At 36.1% G+C, this 27,472-nt stretch overlaps 1 protein-coding gene and 1 long non-coding RNA gene across 7 annotated transcripts; one reads left to right on the forward strand and one right to left on the reverse strand.

Annotated features, from left to right (window-relative positions):
* Positions 1-9,104: 9,104 nt before the first annotated feature.
* Positions 9,105-11,016, forward strand: LOC132111278 (uncharacterized). Of its 6 annotated transcripts, XR_009424783.1 has the most exons (4): positions 9,216-10,297; positions 10,418-10,447; positions 10,558-10,751; positions 10,806-11,016. It is a non-coding gene; the product is annotated as an uncharacterized LOC132111278 (long non-coding RNA). The 6 variants fall into 6 exon arrangements; XR_009424779.1 differs by having other exon boundaries at positions 9,125-9,853; positions 10,081-10,751; XR_009424781.1 differs by having other exon boundaries at positions 9,152-10,128; positions 10,287-10,751.
* Positions 11,017-15,491: 4,475 nt separating this feature from the next.
* Positions 15,492-18,134, reverse strand: LOC132111272 (zona pellucida sperm-binding protein 3-like). Its single transcript, XM_059518428.1, has 8 exons — positions 17,580-18,134; positions 17,223-17,341; positions 17,035-17,138; positions 16,785-16,962; positions 15,956-16,073; positions 15,794-15,876; positions 15,645-15,733; positions 15,492-15,571 (listed from the first exon to the last, which is right to left on the reverse strand). The coding sequence occupies exons 1-8, from the start codon at positions 18,114-18,116 to the stop codon at positions 15,492-15,494; spliced, it is 1,308 nt and encodes a 435-aa protein (XP_059374411.1). The 5' UTR covers positions 18,117-18,134.
* Positions 18,135-27,472: the final 9,338 nt, after the last annotated feature.

The following is a 27,472-nucleotide window of genomic DNA, read 5'->3' on the forward strand; positions in this document are numbered from 1 at the left end:
AAAAATAAAAAATAAATAAAAAATAAAAAACTCTTGAATCCAGCTAAATTAAAACTGGGAAAAAATGTAATCAATAATTAAAAAAAAAAAAAAATTAAAAAGGGCACTTTTATTTTACATAAATGTCTACAAATTGACAGGGCAAAAAAAAAAAAAAAAAAATCCCCAAACTTTTTTTTTCTCCAGTTTTTTCTGGATTCCATTTTGGGGGGGTGGTTGTGTTTTATATTTATATATATAGATTTGGCAGAGTTGGCTAAAGAGAGAAAACGAACACATCCCTACACAGCTGAAGAGAAACGTTTAGCACAGCATCCTATTCACTACACGTCAGTAAAAGCAGAATCTGTGGATGTTTCGGAGAAAATGAAAGCGGTGCGATAACCCGACTGACTCCAGGCCAGTGATACTCCCACACAGAGTAAATCTGGATCTGAGAGAGAACAGAGTCAGCTCAGGTCCAAGGATGCTTTCATCCCTGCAAACTACGGCTGGGCGATAAAACATAACCATAATCATCGAGATATGTGTGCAACAATACAATCAGAAGCCTTTTCCATCTACAAATCACATCATTTACCATGCATTTACTGTTACATCATGGTATAGTGGAAGAAATGTGATCATGTTATTAATGTAGACATGTATTAAAAGAGTATAATTACAGTATTCTGTGATTAAGCTAAAGCATTTGTGCATTTAAAGAAAACAGACTACTGTTTTTCATTCAAATACCTAGAAACCATACAGTTACATTTTTACCATGGTATTGAGGTTTTAACTGTGGTTTTCATGATCTAAATGCATGCTACTATGGAAGACCAATGGTTCATTTAAATAAGCCTCAAACAGTCAGAATAATTCAATTTCACCATATAAAAATGAGGTTGTTTCTATATATATATATATATATATATATATATATATTTTTTTTTTACAGATGTTCTTGTTTTTGATAATGCACATAAATTAAAAGTAACTTAAGTTACTACTGTTAAATATGCATTTTTAAAAGACAAAAAATGCACTATTATTAATATCTCTGCAAACTGGAACGTCTCTAAATATGAGTCTATAATCCATAATAACACTTCCTCCAGTGAGAAAGTGCATCTCTTGTTGTCTCTCACATCAAAATCCAGCATCATATTTGTTTAGAGCTGTTTGAACGCTGCTTGATCTGTGCAGATTTCTCTCCTGATTCAGACCAGAACACTTTTTCACTGGAGGAAGTGTTATTATGGATTGTAGACTCTATGTGTTGCTGTGTAATGCTGGATTTGTTTCAGGTTTTGTCTTCTCCAGATGTTCACTGTTGGACTGGAGTGCTGTGGATTATTGTGATGTTTTTTATCAGACTCTCATTCTGACGGCACCCATTCACTGCTAAGATACCGAATGCAATGCTACATTTCTCTAAATCTGATGAAGAAACAAACTCATCCTGATCTCAGATGGTCTGAAGGTGAGTCAGCAAATTTCCATTTTCATGTGAACTTCAACAAAATCTCTTTCTGTGTTCAACGCAAGATAAAGGAGCGCACAGAATGTAACGAAACGACTCCTTCAAGGAACATTTTCAGCGTTTTGAAGGGAAGTGCGCAGAGAACTCACAGACACTTCGGTTGTCAGGGGACCAAAACAAACACGCGGAGGAAAATCCAGCGCAATACGAGCCAGCGTGAATCATCAGTGCTGCAAAAGGACAGAGAACATTCCAGCGGCCGCTTCCCACTCATCCGTACGGATCACATGTCAAAAAGGCCAACACACGATCAGCTGACGGACGCTCTCGTGTCTAAACCGAGGCCTCGTTCTTCAGCTTAGATCCAGCGCCCACCCTCCTCCAGACTGCTGGAAAAGGAAAGATGTGTACAAAAGAGTGAGAAAAAGCAAGTGGAGGAATGAGAACCAGTGGCACTCACAGCTCTGTTCATGTCAGCAGGGAAATCTGGGATCCTTCCAAACGGCAGGCAGCCGACGCGGCTCAGGGAAGAAGTGCATGGAGTCCTGGATCATGCCTTGATTACAAAAACACCAGCTGGGCTGCGAGCCAAGATCCCTGAATGCAAAGAAAAGCCCTACTGCTGCTCGCCCGTACGGCGCAGTCTCTCTCTCTCTCTAAGCTCTCACTCATAGTTAAAATTACCCCTCACTCGCCCACCCCACCCACATCTGCTGTGAAGAACTCCACAAATCTCATCTCAGTACATTTTTATTATTGCACAAGTGATTTTTCATGAATAAAATTTTGAAATCAAGGGTGTTTTTTTCAACTATTGGTGCATTTGTCTCTTTTTGAAAAAATTTAAAGGAACAGTTAATCCAAAATGCACTCACGCTCGTGCTGTTGCTTAATAGGAAAGGGTTAAAACAAGGGTTGGAAAGATAATCGCATCATAAAAAAAGCTAAATAAATGAAAATTAGAAATGATAATAAAATAAAATATTTCTAAAAAGATTAATTAAATGATAAAAATGATAAATAGTAAATAAATTAATCATACAACTAAATAACAATTAATTAAATGATAAAAATGCTATATAAATAAATAAAGAATGAATACAAAACAATTCTAAATTAAACACTTTCTAAAAATGAGGAATTGATCAAATCATAAAATGTAAAATAAATAAACAAAGAATATATATATCAAATAAATAAATAAAAAATGTTAAGCAACAAATCTGTTTCCAATATCGATAATAAATCTGAAGAATCATGTGGCACTGAAAACTGGCGTAATGCACTGAAAATACAGATTTGATCACAGAAATAAATTATATTTTAAAGTATATTAAAATAGAAAACCAGTATTTTAAATGGTAATAATAGTTCACAATATTATCGTTTTTCTTTTCTATTTTTTGGTCAAATAAATGCAGTCAGTCATGATGAACAGAAGACACTTATTTAAAAAAACAAAAAAAACAAACAAAAAAAAAAAACAGTAAAAATCTAGCCTATATATATAGACTGGCAAAACTTGTTTTTGTTGCACATCAAACTTGTTTACAAGCAAAAAAAAAACAACTGAGCAGACAAACACAGTGTATTCATACATGTAAAGCTTGTATTTTGTAAACATACCATGACAAATCAACTGTATTTAAAATGACCAGTTTTAATTAGAATTTTAAATATGATTATATCAAAATACCACGGTAAAGCTGCGATACTCCAGTATTAGGTGTTTTTTCCTGACTGTTTATCATTCTAAACCTGTAATATCATATTTGTTTTTCATACTAATAACTAGGAAATCCATCAACTAGACTAGCAATCAAACCAGCAATAAACGAACCACATTAATCTCATCAGCAGGGTTTTGAAGTATTTCACTTACACGTGAACGATTAAAACATTTAAACTTGCTAAAAAAAAATGTCATTGTTTTTTTAAATATCTGAAACGCTTAATCTGAGACGTGGTTTGATTTCTTATAACCTTAAATCAAGTGAATCTGCTTTGCCCTGCTCGTTTGTTGTAGCTTCACAAACACGAATGTAATCAGTCAACATTTTTTATGGCAGTTCTGACATTAGAAGACAGAAAGTATGATCAAACGAGATCAAATGAAGCAGATAAACCAGTGCTGGTGGAATGTGGCTCGATCTGCTTACCTGCTAAACAGGTAAAAACAGTTCCTGACTAGCAGAATGAACTGAGGCCTGAGCGACTGACGTGACGTCACTGTGCTGGAATTGACGCCACAAAGCGTAAAACCACGTGACCCGCGCTGCCGCGCATTTCTGCGGTGCAGTTTTATATAAATAATAATAAAAATATATATTATGACAACTATTCAACTATCAAAAAGAGAAGAGAGTCGCTTAAAACGTGCAAGGCTTCCCGTTTAGCTGTACAAAAGCCGTCTTAACCTAAAAAAAAAAAACCTTTTGTGTTCATGTTAATAAACTCAATCTTATGGTGGGATAAATGTTCTAAATTTTACGACTTTCAACAAAATGTAAGAATAAATAAATAAATAAATAAATATTGAATATAAAAAATATATTTCTAATAAACATACTTTTTTAATATGGTCCCATGTTATTTATTTGAAAAACTTGGGGGGAATTTATTTATTTATTTATTTATTTTTGTTCCAGTGTCCTTATATAACTAGTAAATGCTTTGGCCAAAAATAAAAACTAGCATTACTTGGTCACTTTTATAAAAACACAGGTTCCATTACTTAATGTTAATGTATTAACATGTACAAACAATACATTTATTACATTGTTTATTAATCTTTGTTAATGTTGGTTAAGGAAAGTACAGTCATTCATTCATGTTAATCCACAGTATATTAACTAATGTTAGCAAGCACAGCGTTGGATTTTAATAATGCATTAGTAGCCTAAATGTACGAAGATTAATAAATGACATCAAAGTCACCTTTATTTATATAGCGCTTTAAACAAAATACATTGCGTCTAAGCAACTGAACAACATTCATTAGGAAAACAGTGTCAATAATGCAAAATGATAGTTAGAAGACGTATAAGTATTGTTCACACTTAGTTAATGTTAACTAAAGTAATGCTAAAATATGAACCTTAATCTAATGTGTTACTGGTGTTTTATATGGCACAGTGGTGATATCACTCATAATTACTAGAAAGAATAAAAATAGGATTTGGCTTAACATATTAATTGACAATATACACTCACCAATTTTCTTACGTAATATGTTTTTTTGTTGTTGTTGTTTTTTTTTTCTGTAAACCAAAAATAACGTAACAAAGAAATTAATGCTGTTCAAGTGTCATAATAATTTTGATTCTTAACCAAATTCTTATTATTATTAATAATACAATCGTACAAAATCCAAAACTTTTTGTAAATGGCCTCTCCTTTTTTGACAAACGTTTTAATAACAATAATCCATGTAAATCCAAATGCCTTGTATATCTTATTGGCATAGCATTTGGACATTACCATACAAATATGTTATTTCTAATAGAGTAAAAGAACAAAATTCACAAGTTTTATTCTATAAAAAATAGCAGATATATTCATAGTGAATGTGTTTGTAACACGTCAGTTGAAGATATTGAACATTTATTTTTCTGTTCTCTGTCCATTATGCTGCTTGATATCCCAAACTGATATTTACATGAAAACATTCACTGTTATGGATTTTTGTAATGTGAACAGCATTTCACTGTAGTATGTGTACAGTACTGATACTATAAATGAAAATACGGTAATAATACTGTAAATGCAATTACAGTAATAACAATGTAAACATTTTTACAGTATTTTACTCGCATTCAGCTGCTAGTAAGTTACTGTAAAATTTACAGCAACCTATTGTTGCATTAATGTATTGTTGTAGTTCTAAACACGCTAATAGTTTTAACATTTACTGCACTTTGTTATCCTTCTATTTACACAGCATCAAATGCACCGGAAGTCACGCATGTTAACAGAATATAGCTTACTTCCACGTTTCAAAGTTAGTTTATTTTTATTTCTTCTAAGGAATTTTAACATCCAATTGGAAATAAAGCCCTTCATTTAGTCTTCTGAGCAACACCATTATATCTCTTCGACGTCGATTTGATATCATGCATTTACATCTACAAGTGCATTCTAGAGGACGTTTCCTATCAGATGTCAAATAGACGTTTAGAAAATGTCTTTAAGATGGTAGGTGTGAAGAGGACCTAAAAAACATACTTGAGTAAAAGGATAGATAGCTACAATGAAAATTAGATAATGGTTAAAAGTCACCATTTCCAAAACAACTCTTAGAGTATCTGATTTGCCCAGTATCGGCTACTTAAGTATTTTACTTGTATTAATTATAGACTCTGTTTATGCATTTGTTAAAGTGACACGCCAAATTTTATTTTGGCATGTTCAACACTGAAGCTTCGAAGCTTGTATAAAAACAACAACAACACATTTCACATTAAAGCACTGTATCAGCATTTCCTTTAATGTTACATTATTACATTGCAATGTGTTAGCATTTTTTTAATCGTAATTTATATATTGAACTCAAAAATTACTTTTGGCCATTACATATCAGTGATATCAGAAAATATCTGAAATATCAAAGACCGAGGCAGAGTTAAAACAAACACAGCTTAGATTAATTTTTGAATTTATGTTTTATTTATTTGACTTATTTTAGTGCAGTACTCAGTTGTAGAAACCACTGGCTGTAATGGAACATGATATTTTGGAAGGTGTTATTTGTTTTTATGACCACTAGATGGCCACAGCATAAACTGTTTTAAAAAGCTTCCTGTCATGAACCTTTTTCTGATACAATAGTGAAGAAAGCTATTAGTTCAGAATGCTTTACTTCGACATCACTAAAACAATCTGTAATGTTGTGGAGAAGCTGGGGAAAACAGGCTGAGGCAAAGATCTATGTGCAGGTATTATTTGATGGAAAACTAGAACTAACTAGTTTTAGTAAACCAAAAGGGAACAAAGAAGAGCATGACAGGCAAATAAACAAACATTTAATTCAACAACTTTCATGAACCAAAAGAAACACTAAAGATATATATACACAGGGGGATAACAAGACAAAAACCTGGGGAGACGAATCGAGGATTGCAACGGACTACAAATAGGGAGACAGGAAGTGACATAAAAGTCCAAGACGAGGCACAAAGAACATGTAATAAAAACAAGAAAGAGTTCATTTGTGAAGAGAGCAATCACATGTTCTAAAACCAAAATAAAAGTGAAAACCTCAAAATTGAAAAAAAAAAAATATATATATATATAAACAACAACATCCTTCGAAAAGTAATTTCAGCAAAGGATAAATAAACTAATGTTTAGTAAAATGAAACAGTCAAAGCCTTCTTGCACTGGATGTGCAGGGCTTGATTGTCGGCTGAGGTCATGTGTTCATCTCGAGTATAAAACACCTGTGATTCACAGCTACTTGCTAAGGAGCTCATATCAGTGTAAAGTAGCCTTGTTGACAAGCTTGGATGAGGAAGGAAAAAACACACAAGATACAGTACTTTCAGTGCCCTGTAGTTGGCGATATCCCTTCTTTTGTAGCAGAAATGAAGTACTTCAGGAAAAGCTAGGTGCCATGCAAAATGTCATGTGTAACTCAAATGTATTGGAGTAAAGTGTGCAGATGCTTATTCAAAAGTGAAGTAGAGAGTAAGGGTTGCTTATACATTTGATGCTCAGTCAAACTAAAGTACAGTAATTAATTACATTTACTCAAATACTTCACACCTCTGCATTTTAAAAACATCTATCAGATGTTCGTACGCAGCAGATGCTTTCCAGATGAAGCGATCTTTAACAGACATCTCGCAAACGTTCGTGTGCTGTCTGGGTTGGCAATGTATATATACAACAACAGAGCATCACAATAAAGAGCGTGAGTAATGAGGCCAAAGTGCAAATGATGAAAGCGATTACGCCTGTGGGAGGAACATGTTTCTACTGTATATGTGGTTTAGTTCAGCATATAGAATGTCAATGTGTGATTCTGGGTTGCATTAATATGCAGCAAATTATGTCTGTGTTTGTACAGCCACACCTGAAAAATTCAGCGTAAACCACACCCTAGCTCGAGGGGAAACTATAGTGTTTTGCTGCATGACCGGTCATCTCATAAACACTAAGCATGTGTATGCAAGCTTTTACAAGAGATTCAGATGATACTGTCGCTTTCTATTACAGTGCAATGAGATCCCTGCTCTTTGTGCATATCAAACACTGTTATATATTTGTGATTTCTCATAAAAATGCAATGCAAAACACACAGGTATCTCACAACACTGAACAACATGCATATGAAATTAAATGATGAAATGATATGAAATAAAAGTAGTTTATTCAGTAGTTGATTGTTTTCTATTATTATCTTACATTTAGAATCCATACCTATTTAATTAGTTGTGCTACACAAAACAATATATATATATAATAATGTTTTATACTTGTATGCTGTGAACTGTAGTTTCAAAATGTTTGACATCAGAAAATAATGCACAAAAAATTGTAAACAAGTATTTAAAAATTGCTGATAAATTTGAGCTACTGAATGAGTATCTAAAACATTTATAGGCATACATCGAATGTGATAAAATGAGAGAGCAAGTATGCTGCACTGTGAGGCTTTTGGAAACATCGAGAACTTTTAAAAATAAACCTGACAAGCCCCCATGAGTGACCAATCAGAGGAGTGAGAGGAGTTTAAGGAGTGACTCGACATTTGTTGTTATTAATGCTGGTAATAGTGCTCAACCCATCTTTCACTAGTCATAACTAGAATATGCTTGCTTATGTTGTAAGTTCAGGAAGTACATTTGTAAAATAGTAAAAAAAATAAATTTATATTTTTTTTAGAATCTCACCCCCCTTTATCTAAACATCTCTACCTAACCATTGGTCGCACACATCCACCATATTTGTAGTTTTAACATTTTATTTGAGTTTGTGCTGTAGTTCTGAACTGAATCCTTATAGCTTATTTATATACTGGCTAAGAAAATCTATTTTGCAGTGTGTGCTTTAATCAACCACCCAGAGCACCCTAGCAACCACATATAATATTGCATCAATCTGTGTGTCAATAATCTGTGATGATAAACATGATAAATTTGTAATGTTCATTATCTGGTCATAACATCCTTTATTAAACCGTTTAGAGATGATGGTTGTACAAACCTTTATGTGGCTCTTCATTCACCCTTTAACAGTTACTCCAGATTAACAGAGCAAACACCCAATGCTTTATGTTCCAGAAGAAGATTAGACATACAAACCATTCAATGTTCAGTTAGAGCTCAGCATAGTGTTGGTTTACAAGCACTCAAACTTTATCACCTTGCTTCATTTTTTACGTCTTTCCAGTTTGAGACACAACAGTCTCCATTTGTACTACTCCATTTATTTGTGATTTCTCTTTTGGACAAGATAACAGATATTTGTTGTCTTAGTATTTCAGAGACCTTAAAGAGAGCACTTTAAAGCACACACGCACACAAAAAAATACATATTGAAGCAAACTTCATCCACAAGCATCATCTGCTATTTCTTTAATAGTTCTACTGTCCAAATATATTTTTTTAAGCCACTGTTTCTGTTTTTATTTTTTCATGCCTTGATGCTTAATTTTTATGCTTAATATAATTCAATTTAATGAAAAAGTTAATTGCATTATGAAAAAACTATTAATTTAAATTTGTTAGTTTTGCTTGCATCTTCTAAAAGAAATGTTTTAAATGCATCTTCTCAAATTTCTCATTAAAACAGACTGTTTAGTTCAACTGGGCTGACATCTCGGAAGATCTTACAGACTTTTGTAGACTTTCTGGTTTGAGAAGTGAAGTGGAAACACAGGCCATAATTATGATTCCTTCAACTGTCTGTTTCTGTGTACCTGCCAAAATGTTTTGGGCGTTCCTTCATCCGGACTGCATCAATGGGGTGATAACATTCCTATCACCATGAAAAAAAACAACTTCACCATTTTATACAGTACCATAATCAGAACATTTATGTTGAAACTCATGCACTGATCAAATGTCTTTTGGATTGTGTCAGTTTTTATTTTAGAGGAAATTACAGTTTTTATTCAGTATTCAGTGCATCAGCCAATCAAATAAATAAATCAGACAAATAGTGATCATTTAAGACACACACATTCAGCAAATACAGTGGATGTCTAAAATATTCTTTAGTTAACTAACGATTCTTAGTCTAATGTTTTAATGTGAGCCCACAGACTCGTTTATCCACCCTTGGGTGCAGATGAATAGGTATATGTGTAACCTGAGGGCGGATCTAAAGTATAAATACAAGCAAGAAAACGGCATTTCCACACTGGAGAGCAAGACGAGACAAAAGGTAAGACATTCCTCATTTATTAACTGCGACAGATACTTGTCAAATGCATGATTCATGTGAGCACTTGATGGCAACTAACAAAACAGATTGATTCAGTTACTGAATTCGCTCACTGTCCATTCAGAAAATTCATTCGCAAGGATTTTATCTTACGAAGCATCAAAATAAATATAACATGAGCATGCATGCAAAGAGATTCTTGCTTACAGGTCTTTTTCATTGTTTAGTGTTACGGACGTGTTGAATATCTGAAAATCTCAACATGAGTGATCCAAGTAAGTGATATTTCTGCTATACTGACGTCTTTCTATTTGTGGCATCGGAAGACAATTTATTAAGTTTAAAATGTTTACACTTTTTGTGATAGCATTTGAATAAATGTTACCAGAACAATTATTTATGCATATATTTGTTTTCCAAATTTCTCCTGCAGAACAAAAGCAGGTAAGATATTTCTAATTCTGCTTAAATATACAAATGTGCATTTTAAGTATGCATATCAATTATACAAATACATTAAAGGCCGGTTTTAACAAATAATACACTGACCATATTGTATTGCAGGAGGGTGCAGATTCTGGTTCTGGCTCTGAGGTATAACCCTCTGTACATTTCTACACATCAATTACAATTTTACACAAATAGTTATAGTTAGTAATTCTCTGTTGTATGGTAATCATATTATCCTATTTTCTGTCTCACAGAGCTCAGGAGAGGAAGGTGGAAAGGTAAAAACCATCTCTAATGGTGAAAATAATAATAATAATGCACTTATTGCATTACATATCCTGCATTACATAACCATTACATGATATACTGCAAGTCTGATTTTACTTCTACTTAAAGAAGCACGGAAAGGGCAAAGGGAAAGGGAAAGGACATGGACACGGTAAAGGAGGTGAACATGGGAAAGGAGGTGAACATGGAAAAGGAGGTGAACATGGGAAAGGAGGTGAACATGGGAAAGGAGGTGAACATGGGAAAGGAGGTGAACATGGGAAAGGAGGTGAACATGGGAAAAAAGGAGGTGACCAACAAAAAGGAAAAAAGTAATGAGCTCATAGCCTGAGGCCTGGGCAGTCCATTTATGTCCTCATGAATTACACAACAAAACTTGTTTCAACTCCATTTTGCATCCAAAAAAATAAATTAAATTAAAACACTCTTAAGCGAGTAGTGTCTGTCTTTTACTGAGCCTGTGTCTGTTTAATGGATATTAAGTAGTTATGTTGTGAAGCATTAAAATGGTGTCTAAACAACACTCAGATACTGACATACTGAAACATGAAAGAAAATGCCTGAGATGTTGCATGAATAGTGCCAACCAACAGAATTTAAAAGGTCTTAAAGGTCAGAATTTTAATCTTCGATTAAAATACATTAAGGTTCATTGTTATGCAACCAATGATTTTTAAGGAACTGTAACTGATCTCCTGCTACTGGACACAACCAATTATATCAGTACAGGTTCTGCAAGTTTGGCACCCTAAATGTTAAACTGAACTTTAAAGTAGATGCATGCCATCCATATTAAAATGCTTAAGACCTACAAACAACCCAAATGAAGGTGGAGAGCTCCAAAAGTGGGAAATGTTGTACCAAAGTTGGTGCTTAAAGGTTGAAATCTGGGAGTGTGCTTCATTCAGCATTCTTATTCAACAAATAAGTCTCCACCCTGGTCTAAAAAAAAGAAAAAACATATTGGGAACCCAACTTTAAATAGGGATAAGAACTTAGTCCAATAACTGAAGAAATGCATCAGTACCCAACACTTTTCCAGAGGAGAACAACAAATATCCTAAGTTAACTGCTTGGAATATGCAAAAAAATTTGTAGTGCTTAAAAGGAAATTAACATTCTCTGTAGAGTTTGACCATTCAGATTGGTGCAGCTCTTTAGAGCTTCATGGGCTAGTGTAGTTTTCCCACTTGGGGATTTCTCTAAACCCTGAGTTCACAGGAGGTAAATTTTTAAAATGTCAAGTTGATATTTCCCTACTGAGAAAATAGCTTTTTTTCTTCCTGAATCTGAATAAGAAGAGCTAAATTACAAGTTTCCCTACATTTAACAGAAGGAAGTTGTTACCAAGTGGTTTCTGTTCAACTACACTCTTAAAAATAAGATGTTCAAAATGGTGTTTTAGCAGCCATGCCATAGAACTACTTTTGGCTCCCCAAAGCAATTTTCAGTTATCAGATCTTAGAAAGTCAAGTCAAGTCAAGTCTGTTTTATTGTCAGTTCTTCCACATGTACAGCACATACATACAGAGAATTGAAAATGCGTTACTCTTGGTGCATACAGATAACACTTACAGTAGAGCATAAAAATACAGATAGATATAGATTAAATATAAAATAAAACTATACAAAAAGGGGCATGTAAAAAATAAAATAAAAATACAGTTAAATAAAGCAGCACAAGGCAGAGTGTATAAAATGATTGTAGTGCAAAAGAGCTTAATCAGACTTAAAGTGACAAAAACCTCAGAGAGCATTTCTTTATTTAAACTGATTGAAGAGGTAGTTGAATGATGTAGTGAGCAGACCAATGCTTCACAAAGTGTCTGGTGCAGGTCACAGTTTGTTAGTGGGAGTGTGGAGTGGAAGGACCTGGGGATGTGGGAGCTGGGGGGGGGGGCAAACAAGAGGGAGGGGGTTCAGAGTTCAGTGATGTCTGGGGCAAAAGAGGGGAGGGGAGGGGTAAGGTTGGGAGGGGGTTCAGCTTCCATGGAGCTATCCTTCGGCCTGCTGGTCCTGGCCTGGAGACTCCGCAGTCTCCTCCATGATGGCAGCAGACTGAAGAAGAAAAAAAAAACTCTTCAAATGTTTCAGTTTGAGTGCAATGAATCTAGAATATAAGAAAGTTTGCTTTTTTAAATTAAATTACAAAAAACAAAGACCTTTTTCATGATATTCAAATGTTTTTAGATGCACCTGTATTAGTAAATTGGCAGGTACAATAAGTGGGATTAAACATTATTATTTTTTTTTTTTTTACTCTTTATTGTAATTTTTTCTTCAATGGATGTCAATCCCTGTAATGTCTGGAGATTTCATTGTGAAAGATATTCGTCAGTATATTGCAAAATTTTTTATTTTGAAAGATTAAGGAACTAGAAATATTTTAGATGCATTAAGTCTTCACATCTAACAGTGACTGAAACTTTTTAGATGTTCTGAGACAACACTGTGATTCTCTTAATATCCATCCATCTTTAAGATTATTCCAGCAATACATTTAGATGCATCTACAAACCCATCACTTGTAACATGACGCTCTTTTGTGGCTGCTGGGATACATTGGAGATGTAAGTGAAATGAATTATTTACCTAACAAATCATAAATTTAGAAAAATAAAATGGGTTGACTTGCAGAATAAATTAAATTTTTTAAATTAAAGGCCAGGGCCCGTATTCATAAAGATTCTAAGAATCCTCTCAGAAAACTTAATTTAGCTTAAAAACTTTTATGTAGGAGTCTTAGCTTAAGAGCGATTCGGGACCGATCTGAGAGCAACTCTGAGTAAGGAAAAGACAAAAACTTTCATCTTAGTGAGGAGGTGGGGTTGACCCTGTTGCTATGTATGACACAATCTTTTGAAGACTGTGATTGGTTGGTTGTCCAAGAAGGAAAAAAAGAGTGATTTTAAGTAAAGGGTCTATTTTAATTCTCACTTTGAATTTACATGCGTAATTTTTTCCTATTTGACCGTTCTCTCTCTCTCTCTCTCACACACACACACACACACACACATTATATGTGTGTATATAAATCCTTTTTTTATTTATCATGCTTTTAATTTCCTATAAGGTATTTTATTGGCTTAGAATGATAAACATTGTTCCACTCTTTCCAATTACAGTGATTGCTGTCCTATTTAAGTGGCGGTTTGAATGTTGGTTTTAATGTATCAAACATGGAATCAAAACCAAGAAGTGCGAGAAAGCCAAACTGGACAGAGGAACAGTGTTAGCCCAGTTAGTGGATGAACACAAAGCCATTTGAGAAAATTTGGGCCGGATGTCACAGCAAGGGACAAGAAGCAGACATGGGAGCGTATAGCACAAAATATTAACGGTTCATTTCCCCTGCTTGTGCGCACATATAAGCCTGCTATATTCATAAATGCAGTTTTTTTGAGCTTGCAAGGTGGGAATGTCCAGTGGAAACTAAATGAACTGCGACACAATAAGATGTTCTGAAAGTGCTGTAATTGTTTGTGTGATCACTTTGCTTACAGAAGGTTGTGACAGACCCAAATCATCACGATTGCATTGTTGCATTTTCCCAGTTGCCAAATATCGTAATGTAGTGATTACTTTAATTTCTGGCGCTATGGCATTTCTGCACTGTGTCGGAGATGTTAGCACGTCTCTAATAAGACCAGTCACAAACATGATCCCAGCACGATCTAATCTATAGTGTCTTATTAACTCACTGTCATCCATTGTCTGCAACACATTTCTTCTGCCTCTTCATCTTTCTGCCATTTTCTCCTCTGCTAAAGAAATTCTTAAGCCTCTTAAAAGTCCTCGTCTGTGCTCCTAACAAGTTTGATCTTAAGACCTCTATTAAGGGTTAAGATGCTTTCTGAATTACTTTTCTTTACTAGGATTTTCTTTAACAGTTAACGCCAAGCTTTCTAAGAATTTTCTTAGAATTTTGTCCCTAGGAGCTACTTTTTGCATTAAGATTCTTTATGAATACGGGCCCAGGAGTTTATTACACAGAATGTCACATGCTTATTATAACTGTATTTAAGTTGATGTATATGCTTTTATTATTCGTTAATTTTCACAAATTTAGAAAAGTACTCAAATTACATTACTTTAAAGTAATTGAAAAAGTTACACTATTACATTTTAAACAGGGTAACTTGTAATCTGTAACCTATTACATTTCCAAAGTAACCTTCCCAACACTGGATATTCAGATGCACAGTATACTGTGAAAAAAAAAAAAAAAGATTGTCCTTCGCAAAAGAAAAAAAAAAAATTAGTTACGGTTTGCTGAAACCCAAAAGGCACACTAGTTATAAGTCAGAACTGAATAGAGATTAAGAACATTTCAGCCCAGAATCAAAAGAAAAATTTTAGCTGATTCCGGGACAAATTAAACCTTTCTGCCTTGTTTCACAATTAAACAACTATTCGGCCTCAAATTTTCATTACGGTCAGGAGAAAGAAATCTCATCCCCTAATTGAAATTCAGTAATACATCCTTTCTGCACACAATGAAATTCAGTACAACCAACACTTTAAATTTAATTTTTTTTTTAATGTAAATTGCACTGCTTTTCCCCTTTGATTTTAGAAGGGAAATAGGACTTTGACGCATCCGTGCTTCAGGGAAAGTGGATGTTTAAGTAGAACTCTTGGGGTGGAGACTCCAACTGGCAGAACGAGTTATAGCATCATGGGCAACAGAGTCAACTTAATTCTTTAAACTGAGCTTAAACCAAGTTCACAGTAGGTCTCTTTGAAGGTTAAGTTGACTTTCCTACAGAGGACCGCTTTTCCTTCTAGAAAAAGAGGGGACAGGTAGGACTACCAATTTCCCCACATTTACTGCACAAATCCAAGTTTATTAAACTAAACAAGAAAACAAGGTTTTCCTCATTTATTTAAAGTCAGCAATTTATTGAAGTCCACCTAAAGTCTTCTGTCGCCCTTGAACCATTACAGGACCGAGTAAGGCCTTGCCTTCCCACTGAACACCTAGAGAAAGGCAAATACCAAAGTCAAGTAGAGCACATGAAGTGTCAGAATCAATCTTAAAGCAGCTACCTACCCCCAATAGGAGCATCACTTCCCCCATCAGAACCACACGTTGATTCACAGCAAGCACAAGCCTGGTGGTTCCCATCAGCAGCAAGCCACCTGCAACAAGGAAAATCAGACACGGCAGCTTCATAGTGTTCTTAAGCAGCATGAACATACCCGTTGGAAAAGGAACAGGATTTGTGGAGAGCGTCACTGGGTGCAGAAGCAAGAGTGGCCTTCACAGTACACGTTATGTAGATCTGCAAGAGACACCGGTAAAGGTTCACAAAACCAGAGCAGATGGGATGAGGACTTAAATTCAGTCAATGTAGTACATACAGAATGACTGGATCCTCCCTGGAACATGAAAGCCTCCAGCTGGAACCGGATCTGGTCTTCCTGGGTTCGAGGCAAGAAGTGGGAGCTGGAAGCCGTAGCCTTGGCATCCACAAGGCACCTGATAAAGAGTGGTGACAACTCAGTGCATCTAGAGCATTAAGTCACCAGACCTTACCCTAATTCTAAGGGACAAAGAGCAGCTCAAGAACACCAGCTTCATGCATCAAGTGCCATGACCCATGCTGCATCCTAATCTTGCTACTTTGGGACAAATGGTCACCTCACAATTGAGTCTTTTACAGACTGCGGTCACAGTTACATGCACCCAGGTAATGCAAACTGGCCGGTCACCATACACAATTTAAGATTTGTGTACAATTTAAGTCTGACAGCCGCGGTCTTCATGTGATCAACTCCGCCAATTTTTGCATGCATTTAAGGGTAAATACTAGAAGAGGTTTAGAACCAGTGGCCCACATCAACAATGTTTGTGGTTATAACACTGTAGTAGGGGTTCATAGATCAAACCAATTCCTAGCCAGAGCACAAAAGATTGTGCGCAACATTAGCAATTAGTGCACACAGGTCTACGCTTCAAAAAACAGAGAACATCCAGGGACTTTTGGAATCAATTTTTCAACAACCTATGCTTCCAGACGCATTTAATCTCACATACTATTTAGGATGATAGTATGAACATTAGGACAGTCGTTCTCAGCAACGGGAAGCACTTGCAAAGAGGAGCTAAACCTAGAGTCAACCCAATTCTCATGGACCAAGTGCTCACTGAACAAACTTCGTTCTAGAGAATCAAGTGACAGGACTTTACCCATGATTCTCAATGAAGGAATATCTTGGAACAGAAGTCACATCAGGTACTTGGGTGGCCACACAGTGGTCCACAAACACACGAAGGGGGACGTGGTTGTACGCCTTCACAGATGCCTCAATATTAATAATGTCACCCAAGTAGTACACATTTGAAGGCCTCTGATTGGACCAGTCATCTGCAAGAGGAAAGAACGGTTTAGGCACATCCTCATTTCACAAGGCTTAAGATCTAAAGAAACTACACAAACCCATCATGAGGTTCATGGAGAACACCAAGACGTCCTCGCCAACCTCCGTTGAAGCATAAGGAACCCAAGTTGGCCTCAAAGCATTACTGCTCACATTACACAATCTGCAGTTCAAGAAGGTACCAAATAAAGGCTTCTAGTTGCAACGCCACAAGAAGCCATGCTGAAAGTGACATTCACTCACTTACCTTTGATAGTGGCATTGAACACCAACAACTGCACCCTCAGTACGGGTAATCGGAGTGCCAACAAATGCCACAGGGGTGTAGTTAAGAGCAAAGGTGTAGACGAGCTCATCCCCAGTCATCTGTAAGAGATGGAAGAGGTTAGCAAGTGGGTTCTGTTCAACTACACTTAAAAATAATAGGTTAAAAAATTTTTTTGCAGCGATGCCATAGAACTACTTTTGGCTCCCCAAAGCAGCTTTCAGTTATCATATCTTAGAAACTGAAAGGCTCTGTGGATGTTAAACACTGAAGTAACAACTGACACCAAAGAACCTTTGTTTTTTATTGGTTAATCCAGTAAGACATAACGGTTCTTACCATCAGCACACTATTGCAGTCCTGTAGTTCATATTCAAAGATGAGCACCCCAGAGGCAGAGTCCTCACCAACAACAGGACAGCCTCCCATAGACAAACCAGATGGCTGGATCAGCTGACCATTGTTGAACATATCTTTCTTCACCTCCACAAGAACCCGGTTCTCACTGCATTGAACAGCCACATTACTGAGAGTCACAGGTTGCCTCAACTGGAAGTTCACAGCTAACTCAGGTTGCACCTCTGGAACGATGGGAAAATTCCAGTCCAAAGGCTTGACTGGACCCTGCAACAGCTGCTTCTCCTGAAGACCAAGAGGCTCTTGTGCAAGTCTTCTTGAGTCAAGACTTGGAAACTGAGAAGCCTTTTGGAAAGGATTCAAGAACCCTTGAGAAGAAAGAGTAGGATCTCTGGAAGCTGGAGCTGATTGTGGCTTCACAATGCTCGGACTTTGACGGTGTTTCAAACTTCCCGATGCACTCTTCAGGTCAAAAGCCACAATCACAACCAACACTAACACACCTTGCAAGAAGCCCATTCTAACAAACTGTGGCACAATGCTCCAATGCACATCAGTATTGGCTTTGCTATTTGCTATTTTAGTAGAGCTATGAATTAAGGTGGCTCCTCCCCTTTCAGCTTAATTGATTAACTTTGATTCTCCTCTAGGCTTGTAGAGTTTATTCATCCCCAATTCAGAAAAGTCAATAACATGTGAATCTGAGATTTGAATCTTCATTTGCTCACTATTTTAGAAAAAAACACAACATTTTGCCTATTATAGATAGTAAATAGCATCTAAAAAGCATCTGTGTTTATAAAAAAGTATTCAATAATCATAAATATTCATTAATCATTTTTGTTTAGATTTTAGTGTATTCACTATGGTTTAATAGTAATTTCATATATACCTAAATACTAATATAAATGAGTAGAAAGGAAAATATTAGTAAATTGGCAAAATGGGAGGGACTAAGAAGCTCAGAAGTCACCAAATGTTAAAGTGAAGTGAAAAAAAAAAGTGAGTGAAGTGACATTCAGCCAAATATAGTGACCCATACTCAGAATTTGTGCTCTGCATTTAACCCATCCGAAATGCACACACACAGAGCAGTGAACACACACACACACACTGTGAGCACACACCCGGAGCAGTGGGCAGCCATTTATGCTGCAGCACCCAGGGAGCAGTTGGGGGTTCAATGCCTTGCTCAAGGGCACCTAAGTCGTGGTATTGAGGGTGGAGAGAGAACTGTACATGCACTCCCCCCACCCACAATTCCTGCCAGCCCGGGACTCGAACTCACAACCTTTCGATTGGGAGTCCAACTCTCTAACCATTAGGCCACGACTTCCCACGACTTCCTTAAAGCACAATAAGTGAGATTAAACATTATTAGCATTTTTTTACTCTTCATTGTGAATTTTTACTTCAATACATGTCAATCCCTGTAATGTCTGGAGATTTCATAGTGAAAGATATTGATCAGTACAAATTTTTATGAAAACAAACTGAAAATATACATTTAAAAGATGATTTAAAATCAATACTATATATATATATATATATATATATATATATATATATATATATATATATATATATATATATATATATAATTTCTAAATATAAACATAAATATATCAAATTTATTCTATAACACCATATAATACTAAAATAAAAATGTTAATGTAAGTTTGTCAGTGCTGTCATATCTGTACTGTGTAAAAACTTTAAATCTTGCAAAAAGATTGAGTCACAAATCATTACTTTAACAATATCCATCCGGGGTAAACAGCAGTTTTACTAGCCTCAAATGTAATGAGGTTAAAAGTTAGTAACACTTAAAATCACCAATATAAACAGTATCTGTTTATTAATATACATGTACTCCAAAAAGCAGCTCTGAGAAGGGCTTTTACAATCCAGTTTTCAGCTTTGTTCATTAATTGTCTTTAAGTTTGTTTTTCCAGTTCAGATGAACACTGATCATTGTCCACTCACATCAGCAAACCTCAAACACCGCAGCAGTTCGTCTAAAGCTAACCCAACAAAACTCAACATGAATTATGAAAAGGTTTGAGGCCGACACCGAGAGGAAGATCATGGCAGGACGCATGCGGACAGGTGCTGCTGTCGCCGTATACGCAAACAATGCTACCAACCACGCAAAACACTATTTTTCGTATAAAACTGGCTCACGCTATCTCATACAATCAAGGCAAAGTGCTACGATCACAAAAAGTCTGTTTGTAGCAAGTTTAGTCGTTGTGCTACTCCTACTGTCTGTGCGATGTTGTTGTGCCGGTTCAGCTGGGCTTGGAAAGTCTCAGCACGGCATCAGTCCAAACACATCGAGCCAACATACTATTTACGAAGCTCTGCTAAACAAAGGCCAAGCTACCCTGCCAAATCATACAGGTTCCCGAAGGAAAATAAAATCAAGACGGCCCTACCAGGATATTCTTTTGCTGTTGACTATCCTTCTCTTGGCTGGAGATGTAGAGCCTAACCCTGGTCCGCACGGAGCCGGTATTGGTGACGTCCTCTCCATGGACGCGCACGGCTGTCGCCTGGGACCTGCCCTGTATTACCGGTGGGACAACGGCCGCAGTCGGAGTCTGAACGTGGGAGGAAGCCGAGGATCACGCGGGTGCTCGTGGATGGCACAGGTGGACGGCATGCTGCGGTCTTCCCTGGATGCGCTGAATCCATGTGTGGCCTCCGGTTTGGATTCCACCTTACACGGAGCAACACGTGAGGAACACTTCACAACTTTGACGCATGCCAGTGGTAAGCTTTCATCATTCATGTCTCCGATGCTGGGGATCTCTACACCGGTAATGCGGCCTATTCATGATAAACGAAAACTTACTGATCTCAATCCAGCTATCAGGAAACATCGTAAGTTTAAATTTTTTAAAACTTTAAACCAGGCAAAAATTCTATGGGACCCACGCTCCAAACCAAGGGGATTATTAGGCGGACATATTAATGTCCGTAGTATGGTCTCAAAGAGCGATCAAATGGAACATCTACTAAATAATTCCAACCTGGATTTTCTTGGTGTCTCGGAAACGTGGTTAAGTAAATATTCCCCAGAGGCTGCTGTTAATGTATCTGGATACAATGTTTTCAGAAAGGACAGAGACAAAGGGCGAGGGGGAGGCGTGTTAATCTATGTGAAAGACACAATCAAATGTAATCTGATTGAATGGTCGCCTGGATTAGATATTGAATGCCTTGGACTGAACGTTTGGCTATCCCCTGAAATGTCATTTATTTTAATTTGTCTTTATCGTCCTCCTTCATCTACCATTGCTTTTTATGATAATTTACACAAACTGTTAAAACAATGTCAAGAAAGAAAGGAGTTAATTTTAATGGGTGATTTTAATATAAACTGGGAAAATAAAACTGATCGGAAAAAACTTAAAGATATAACAGACAAATTTGATCTCACCCAGTTAGTTCTTGGTCCCACCCGCATCACTCACTCCTCTCAGACGCAAATTGACTTAATGTTTACAAACAGACCGGAAAGGATAACAAAATCATACAATTTATTAACAGGTTTATCTGACCATAATATAACACTATTAGGAAGGAAACTCACCAAAAAAAGTTTTAAGAAAACAATCATAGTGAAACAACATCAATTGAGTATTCCTAAAAATGATATGGACAAATTCAAATCTGCCTTAAATGATATCGACTGGACTGATCTTCTGGTTATTGAAGATATAGAGAACAGTTGCAATATGTTTTCAAGCACTATTAATACTATAATATCCTTATATAACAGAAGAATGTCACACAGACCAAGACAGAAAAATTCTCAACCTTGGCTCAATGAGGCTCTCTGGAAACAGATGAGGGACAGAGACTCCTCACTAAAGATTGCACTTAAGTCAGGACTCAGAAGTGACTGGTATAGCTATACATCCCTCAGAAATAGAGTAGTAAGGAACATAAGGAAAGCCAAAGCAGATTTCTATATAAAAGTAATTGATGATGCAAAGGGAGATGGGAAATTAATCTGGAACAGTCTTAATAAATTAATTGGTAAAGATACTCAGCACTGCGCACCAGCACTTGAACTGAAATTAAATGGAATCATAACCAGAGAAGAAGATATTATAGCAAGCACTTTTAACAAATTTTTTATCCAATCAGTTGAGGAACTGGCACAGAAGTGCATTACTAGTAATATAGTGAGCATTCCTATTGATAATGACAAACCAGTTTTTAGAATTGAGGAAATTAGTGAACTTGAGGTAGAGAATACCATAAATTCACTAAGGAACTCAAAAGCTAAAGATGCTTTTGGTCTTGATTCTGTATTTTTTAAAACTCATAAACAGTCTTTAATTATACCTCTTACACATTTAATCAATTTATCAATTAAACAAGGTATTTTCCCAAGTTCCTGGAAAACAGCCGTTCACTCCACGGAAACAGCCAACTGCTTTTTTATCGAGAACATCAAAATGAATCTAGATAAAGGAGGCGTGGTGGGTGCAATATTTTTAGATTTCAAAAAAGCATTTGACACCGTCGATCATGACGTTCTTTTGTCAAAATTATCCTACTTTAATTTCTGTGGGAATGCAATTAAATGGATGAAATCATATTTAACTGACAGAAAACAAAGCACACGCATTAACAACACTCAATCCACATATCTAAACTCTAGAATAGGTGTCCCTCAAGGATCTATACTGGGCCCCCTTTTGTTCAGTCTCTATATAAATGACCTGCCCACTGTTTGTCCATCTGTACATTTACAAATGTATGCAGATGACACAGTCCTCTACGTGCATGCTAAAAATAAACAACAAGCTGCACACCAACTGACTGAGGCCATGAGCAAGGTATCCATATGGCTAACTAATTCATGCTTACATCTGAACATAAGTAAAACAGTATGTATGTATTTTACAAAACAAACTACTGTGACTTATGACCCTGAGGTAATTGTTAACCAAGATAAGGTTAGAGTGGTATCTGACTTTAAATATCTGGGAATCATCCTAGACTCACAACTCTCATTTAAAAAGCATACAAAAAAGGTTGCCAATATTGTTAAATTTAATCTTGCAAAATTTAAGCATATGAGATCATATCTACCATTGAAGGCTGCAAAGCTTTTCTTGCATGCGATGATCTTATCACATTTTTCTTATTGTTTAACAAGCTGGTCGCAAGCCAATAAAACAACATTGCAACCATTGGAGTCACTCTATAAACAGGCATTAAAGACATTGGACTGTAAGGCTAATAGCTATCATCATTGTCACATAATCAAAAAACACAATATGTTTAGCTTTGAAAACTTCAGACACTTTGCTGACGCATGTCTTGTCTTTAAGGTACTCCGTGGGCTTGCTCCACCACCACTGTGCCAGTTTATAAAACAGAAAGATAGGGTCAATAGAGTAACCAGAGCAACAACCAGAGGGGACTGCATAGTTCAATATAGAAAAAGTAGGATTGGAAATACAGCCTTTTCTGTCAGAGCTACAATTTTTTGGAATAGCCTACCCAATGAGTTAAGGGAGTGTAATAGTCTCTCCTCTTTTAAAAACCAGCTTAAATCTTGGATTAGGGATAATTATAATTGTAACCATACACCAAATGTTTAGGTTTATGAACATATATGTATGTGTATGTGTATGTGTATGTATATATATGTATATATATATATATATGTGTGTGTATATGTGTATGTATGTATGTATGTATGTATGTATATTTTTTTATTATTTGTTCATATACTGTATCTACTTTATACTGTAATTAAGTTGAGGGTTGATGATGTGAACAACATATTGTCTGTTTGAGAGTATGCCCATATTGTTTTAAAATTTCTGCTGTATTTATTACATTGCTACTGTATTTTAGTGTATCTTTATTGACTTTTGTATTTTAGGGTGCCTGTTAAGATCTGGCTAGGGACATCAGATGGAAAATAGCACTTGTAGCTAACTCTGGCTTGTTTACAGCAAGTAACTTGTCTGTTGATCAATGAGCATTGTCCCTATCAAATAACATAAATCAATTAAATTAATTAATTGTGCTTTTACAACCATTTACTCCAAAACACTTAAATGACTTTTACATCATAGTAATGACGGATAAATGCTGATTAAACCATTGTGTTGAAGGAGCTCAACCTGTGGATATGATCAGTTTTTAAATGAACGTTTCATGATATTCAGATGCACAGTATCATGCGAAAAAAGTGATTGTCCTTCGCAACAAAATTTTATTTTTAATTTACAGTTTAGCCAAAACCCAACAAGAACACACTGCTTTTGTTTTAGGCACAAGTCAGAAATGAATAAAGAGAGTGACTCTTAACAAGAACATTTTTTTAAATCATATTTCAGCCCAAAAAAATAAAATAAAATAAAATAATAATAATAATAATATAATTATTTTATATTTTAGCTGATTCTGGGAGAATTAAACATTTCTGCCTTTTCTAATAACAATTAAGCAACTGTTTGGCCTCAAATTCTCATTATGGTCAGATGAAAGAAATCTCATCCTCATTACTGAAATTCAGTAATACATTGTCCATTCTGCACACAATAAATAAAATTCAGTACAACAAATACTTTCAATCGCACTTTTTATAGTCTTCTGACTATTATCAATTCCTCATTGACATTAGGATATGCCCCCTGTAGCGTATCAGACCCGAACCAGACAAATTAAAGAGTCGATCAGGACCTTGGTAGAAACATTAGCCAAATTCCTCAAAAAGGCAACAGGATGTTATAAATAAATTCCTAGTGCCACAAGAAGCAAGATAACCAACCAACTATTTCACAGAATAGCTTTAAACATTAACACCATTAGAACAATTATTACTCCTTGGATTGTCCCCCCCCCCCCACCTAGCAGAGCCAGACTGAAATTCCTAAGGGGACCTTTTAACCTCTGGTCTCCACAGAACATCTTTATGTCAGAGAATGGCACAGGAACTGTCTTTTGTAGCACCAAAATGAACTCAAAAGGACTTTTAAATGAATATCAGTCCATTGCTTAACTCCATATTCATTTATATGTAAGCCACACATTTGACTATCATGTTTATAATCACTTACTGTGTATGTCTTTAAATAACTATTGGATAGCTTAAGGATTCATATTCATGTTTAGTACCGTATTTTCCGGACTATAAGTCGCACTTTTTACATAGTTTGGCTGGTCCTGCGACTTATAGTCAAGTGTGACTTGTTTATTTACATTACATTTACATTTATTCATTTGGCAGACGCTTTTATCCAAAGCGACTTACAGATGAGGACAGTGGAAGCAAACAAAAACAACAAATAACAAGTGCCATAACAAGTCTCAGTTAGGTTAACACAGTACACGTAGCATGGGATTTTAAATAATATAATAAAAAAGAAAAAGAAAAAAAGAAACTGATATAATAAAAAAAGAATAGAGCAAGCTAGTGTTAGAGTTCACACACACACACACACACACACACACACACACAATTGCATAATAAATGAAAAGAAAATAGAATACAAAAAGATTAGAAAGGTAGTAGGGATGGGACGATAACCGGTTTTATTGATAACCGTGATAAAATGTGCTGAAGGTTAGTAATATCGTTTAAAAATGAATTATCATTAAAACCGTGTTTGATTATCGCGGTTTTAATAACTCACTATTAAATCATGTCCAGCCAGCAACAGTCTGACGCAAGCGCAGCGCACAATGTTTTTTTTGTTTTTTTTCGAGAAGGAATGGCGAAAGTCAGTGACTTTTCTATGCTTCTACACTTTTCATTGTAAGGAAGGAAATGCCACAGAATTTAATCTTTCTTTAAATTAAGTGCATAGAGTTGCTTGTTTTATTAGTTGTTTGTTGATTATTAAATATAAAACTTGCTGAAATGTTTTCAGTGTGAGCATCAACTATTTTTGAACACTTTCATCTCGTTTCAACAAAACCGTGATAATATTGATAGTCGTGATAATTTTAGTCACTATAATCGTGATATTAAATTTTCATACCGTCCCATCCCTAAAAGGTAGTTAGATTTTTTTAAAGAATAGAATTAGAATAGTGAGTGTTAAAGTTAGAGGGTCAAATAAAGATGGAAGAGATGTGTTTTAAGCCGATTCTTGAAGATGGCTAAGGACTCAGCTGCTCGGATTGAGTTGGGGAAGTCATTCCACCAGGAGGGAACATTTAATTTAAAAGTCCGTAAAAGTGACTTTGTGCTTCTTTAGGATGGCACAATCAAGCGACGTTCACTTGCAGAACGCAATCTTCTAAAGGGCACATAAGTCTGAAGTAACAAATTTAGGTAAATGGGTGCAGAGCCAGTGGTAGTTTTGTAGGCAAACATTAATGCCTTGAATTTTATGCGAGCAGCTATTGGAAGCCAGTGCAAATTGATAAACAGAGGTGTGATGTGTATTCTATTTGGCTCATTAAAAATTAATCTTGCTGCCGCGTTCTGAATTAATTGTAAAGGTTTGATAGAATTGGCTGGAAGACCTGCCAAGAGGGCATTGCAATAGTCCAGCCTGGACAGAACAAGAGCTTGAACAAGGAGTAGTGCAGCATGTTTCGAAAGAAAGGGCTTGATCTTCTTAATGTTGAATAAAGCAAATCTGCAGGATCGGACAGTTTTAGCAATGTGGTCTGAGAAAGTCATCAATCATAACTCCAAGGCTTCTAGCTGTTTTTGAAGGAGTTATGGTTGATGTGCCTAACTTGATGGTGAAATTGTGATGAAACGATGGGTTTGCTGGAATCACAAGCAGTTCTGTCTTGGCAAGGTTGAGTTGAAGGTGATGGTCCATCATCCAGGAAGAAATGTCTGTTAGACAAGCTGAGAAGCGAATACCAACCGTCGGATCATCAGGATGGAATGAGAGGTAGAGTTGAGTGTCATCAGCATAGCAGTGGTATGAAAAGCCATGTTTCTGAATGACAGAACCTAATGATGCCATGTAGAGAAGAGAAGTGGTCCAAGAACTGAGCCCTGAGGCACCCCAGTAGTTAGATGTTGTGACTTAGACACCTCACCTCTCCAAGATAATTTGAAGGACCTATCTGATAGGTAAGACTCAAACCATTGAAGTGCGGTTCCTGAGATGCCTTTTGCCAGTAGGGTTGATAGGAGGATCTGGTGGTTAACCGTGTCAAAAGCAGCGGACAGATCAAGCAGGATAAGTACTGAAGATTTGGATTCTGCTCTTGCCAGTCTTAGAGCTTCAACAACTGAGAGCAAGGCCGTCTCAGTTGAATGTCCACTTCTGAAGCCAGATTGGTTGCTGTCAAGGAGGTTGTTGTTTGTGAGAAATGTAGAGACTTGGTTGAACACAGCTCGTTCAAGTGTTTTTGCAATGAAAGGAAGAAGGGAAACTGGTCTGTAGTTCTCTAAAAGAGATGGGTTGAGGTTGGGTTTCTTAAGTATTAGTTATACGTGCCTGTCTAAATGATGAGGGAAAAACACCAGTGTGGAGGGATGTGTTGATGATGTGAGTGAGTGCAGGTACAACTGCAGGAGAAATGGCTTGAAGGAGATGAGATGGAATAGGATCAAGCGGGCAAGTAGTAGAGTGATTAGAAAGGATGAGTTTTGAGACTTCTGCCTCAGAGAGTGAAGAGAAGGATGTAAATGAGTGTATGTGTAAATGTCGCAGATATTTTTTACCTTTGAAAGGTTTTTGGTTTGTTTGTTTGTTTTGTTTTATAAATTTTGTGGTAATACTTGTGTGAAAATTGTATTGATCTACATGATAGTTTGGTAATAGTGACACCCCAGGGGGGAAAAGGAGTAATATAAGACGTATTGGTCATGTGATTTTATATTTTGCGTGCTCACCGGAAAAGGAAAAAGAAAAAAGATAAGA

The sequence above is a fragment of the Carassius carassius genome, chromosome 31, assembly GCF_963082965.1.
Source record: "Carassius carassius chromosome 31, fCarCar2.1, whole genome shotgun sequence".
Taxonomy (NCBI): domain Eukaryota; kingdom Metazoa; phylum Chordata; class Actinopteri; order Cypriniformes; family Cyprinidae; genus Carassius; species Carassius carassius.

Bases quoted from the DNA above. Each gene is read 5' to 3' on its own strand.
- LOC132111272 (XM_059518428.1), bottom strand. From the start codon at position 18,116: ATGGGCTTCTTGCAAGGTGTGTTAGTGTTGGTTGTGATTGTGGCTTTT. The intron at 16,074-16,784 runs GTAAAGTCCTGT...ACTCTTTATCAG, and splicing joins TCCTTCATTGAGAATCATGG to GTGCCTTGTGGATGCCAAGG. The intron at 15,734-15,793 runs GTATGTTCATGC...TCCTTGTTGCAG, and splicing joins TCCTGTTCCTTTTCCAACGG to GTGGCTTGCTGCTGATGGGA.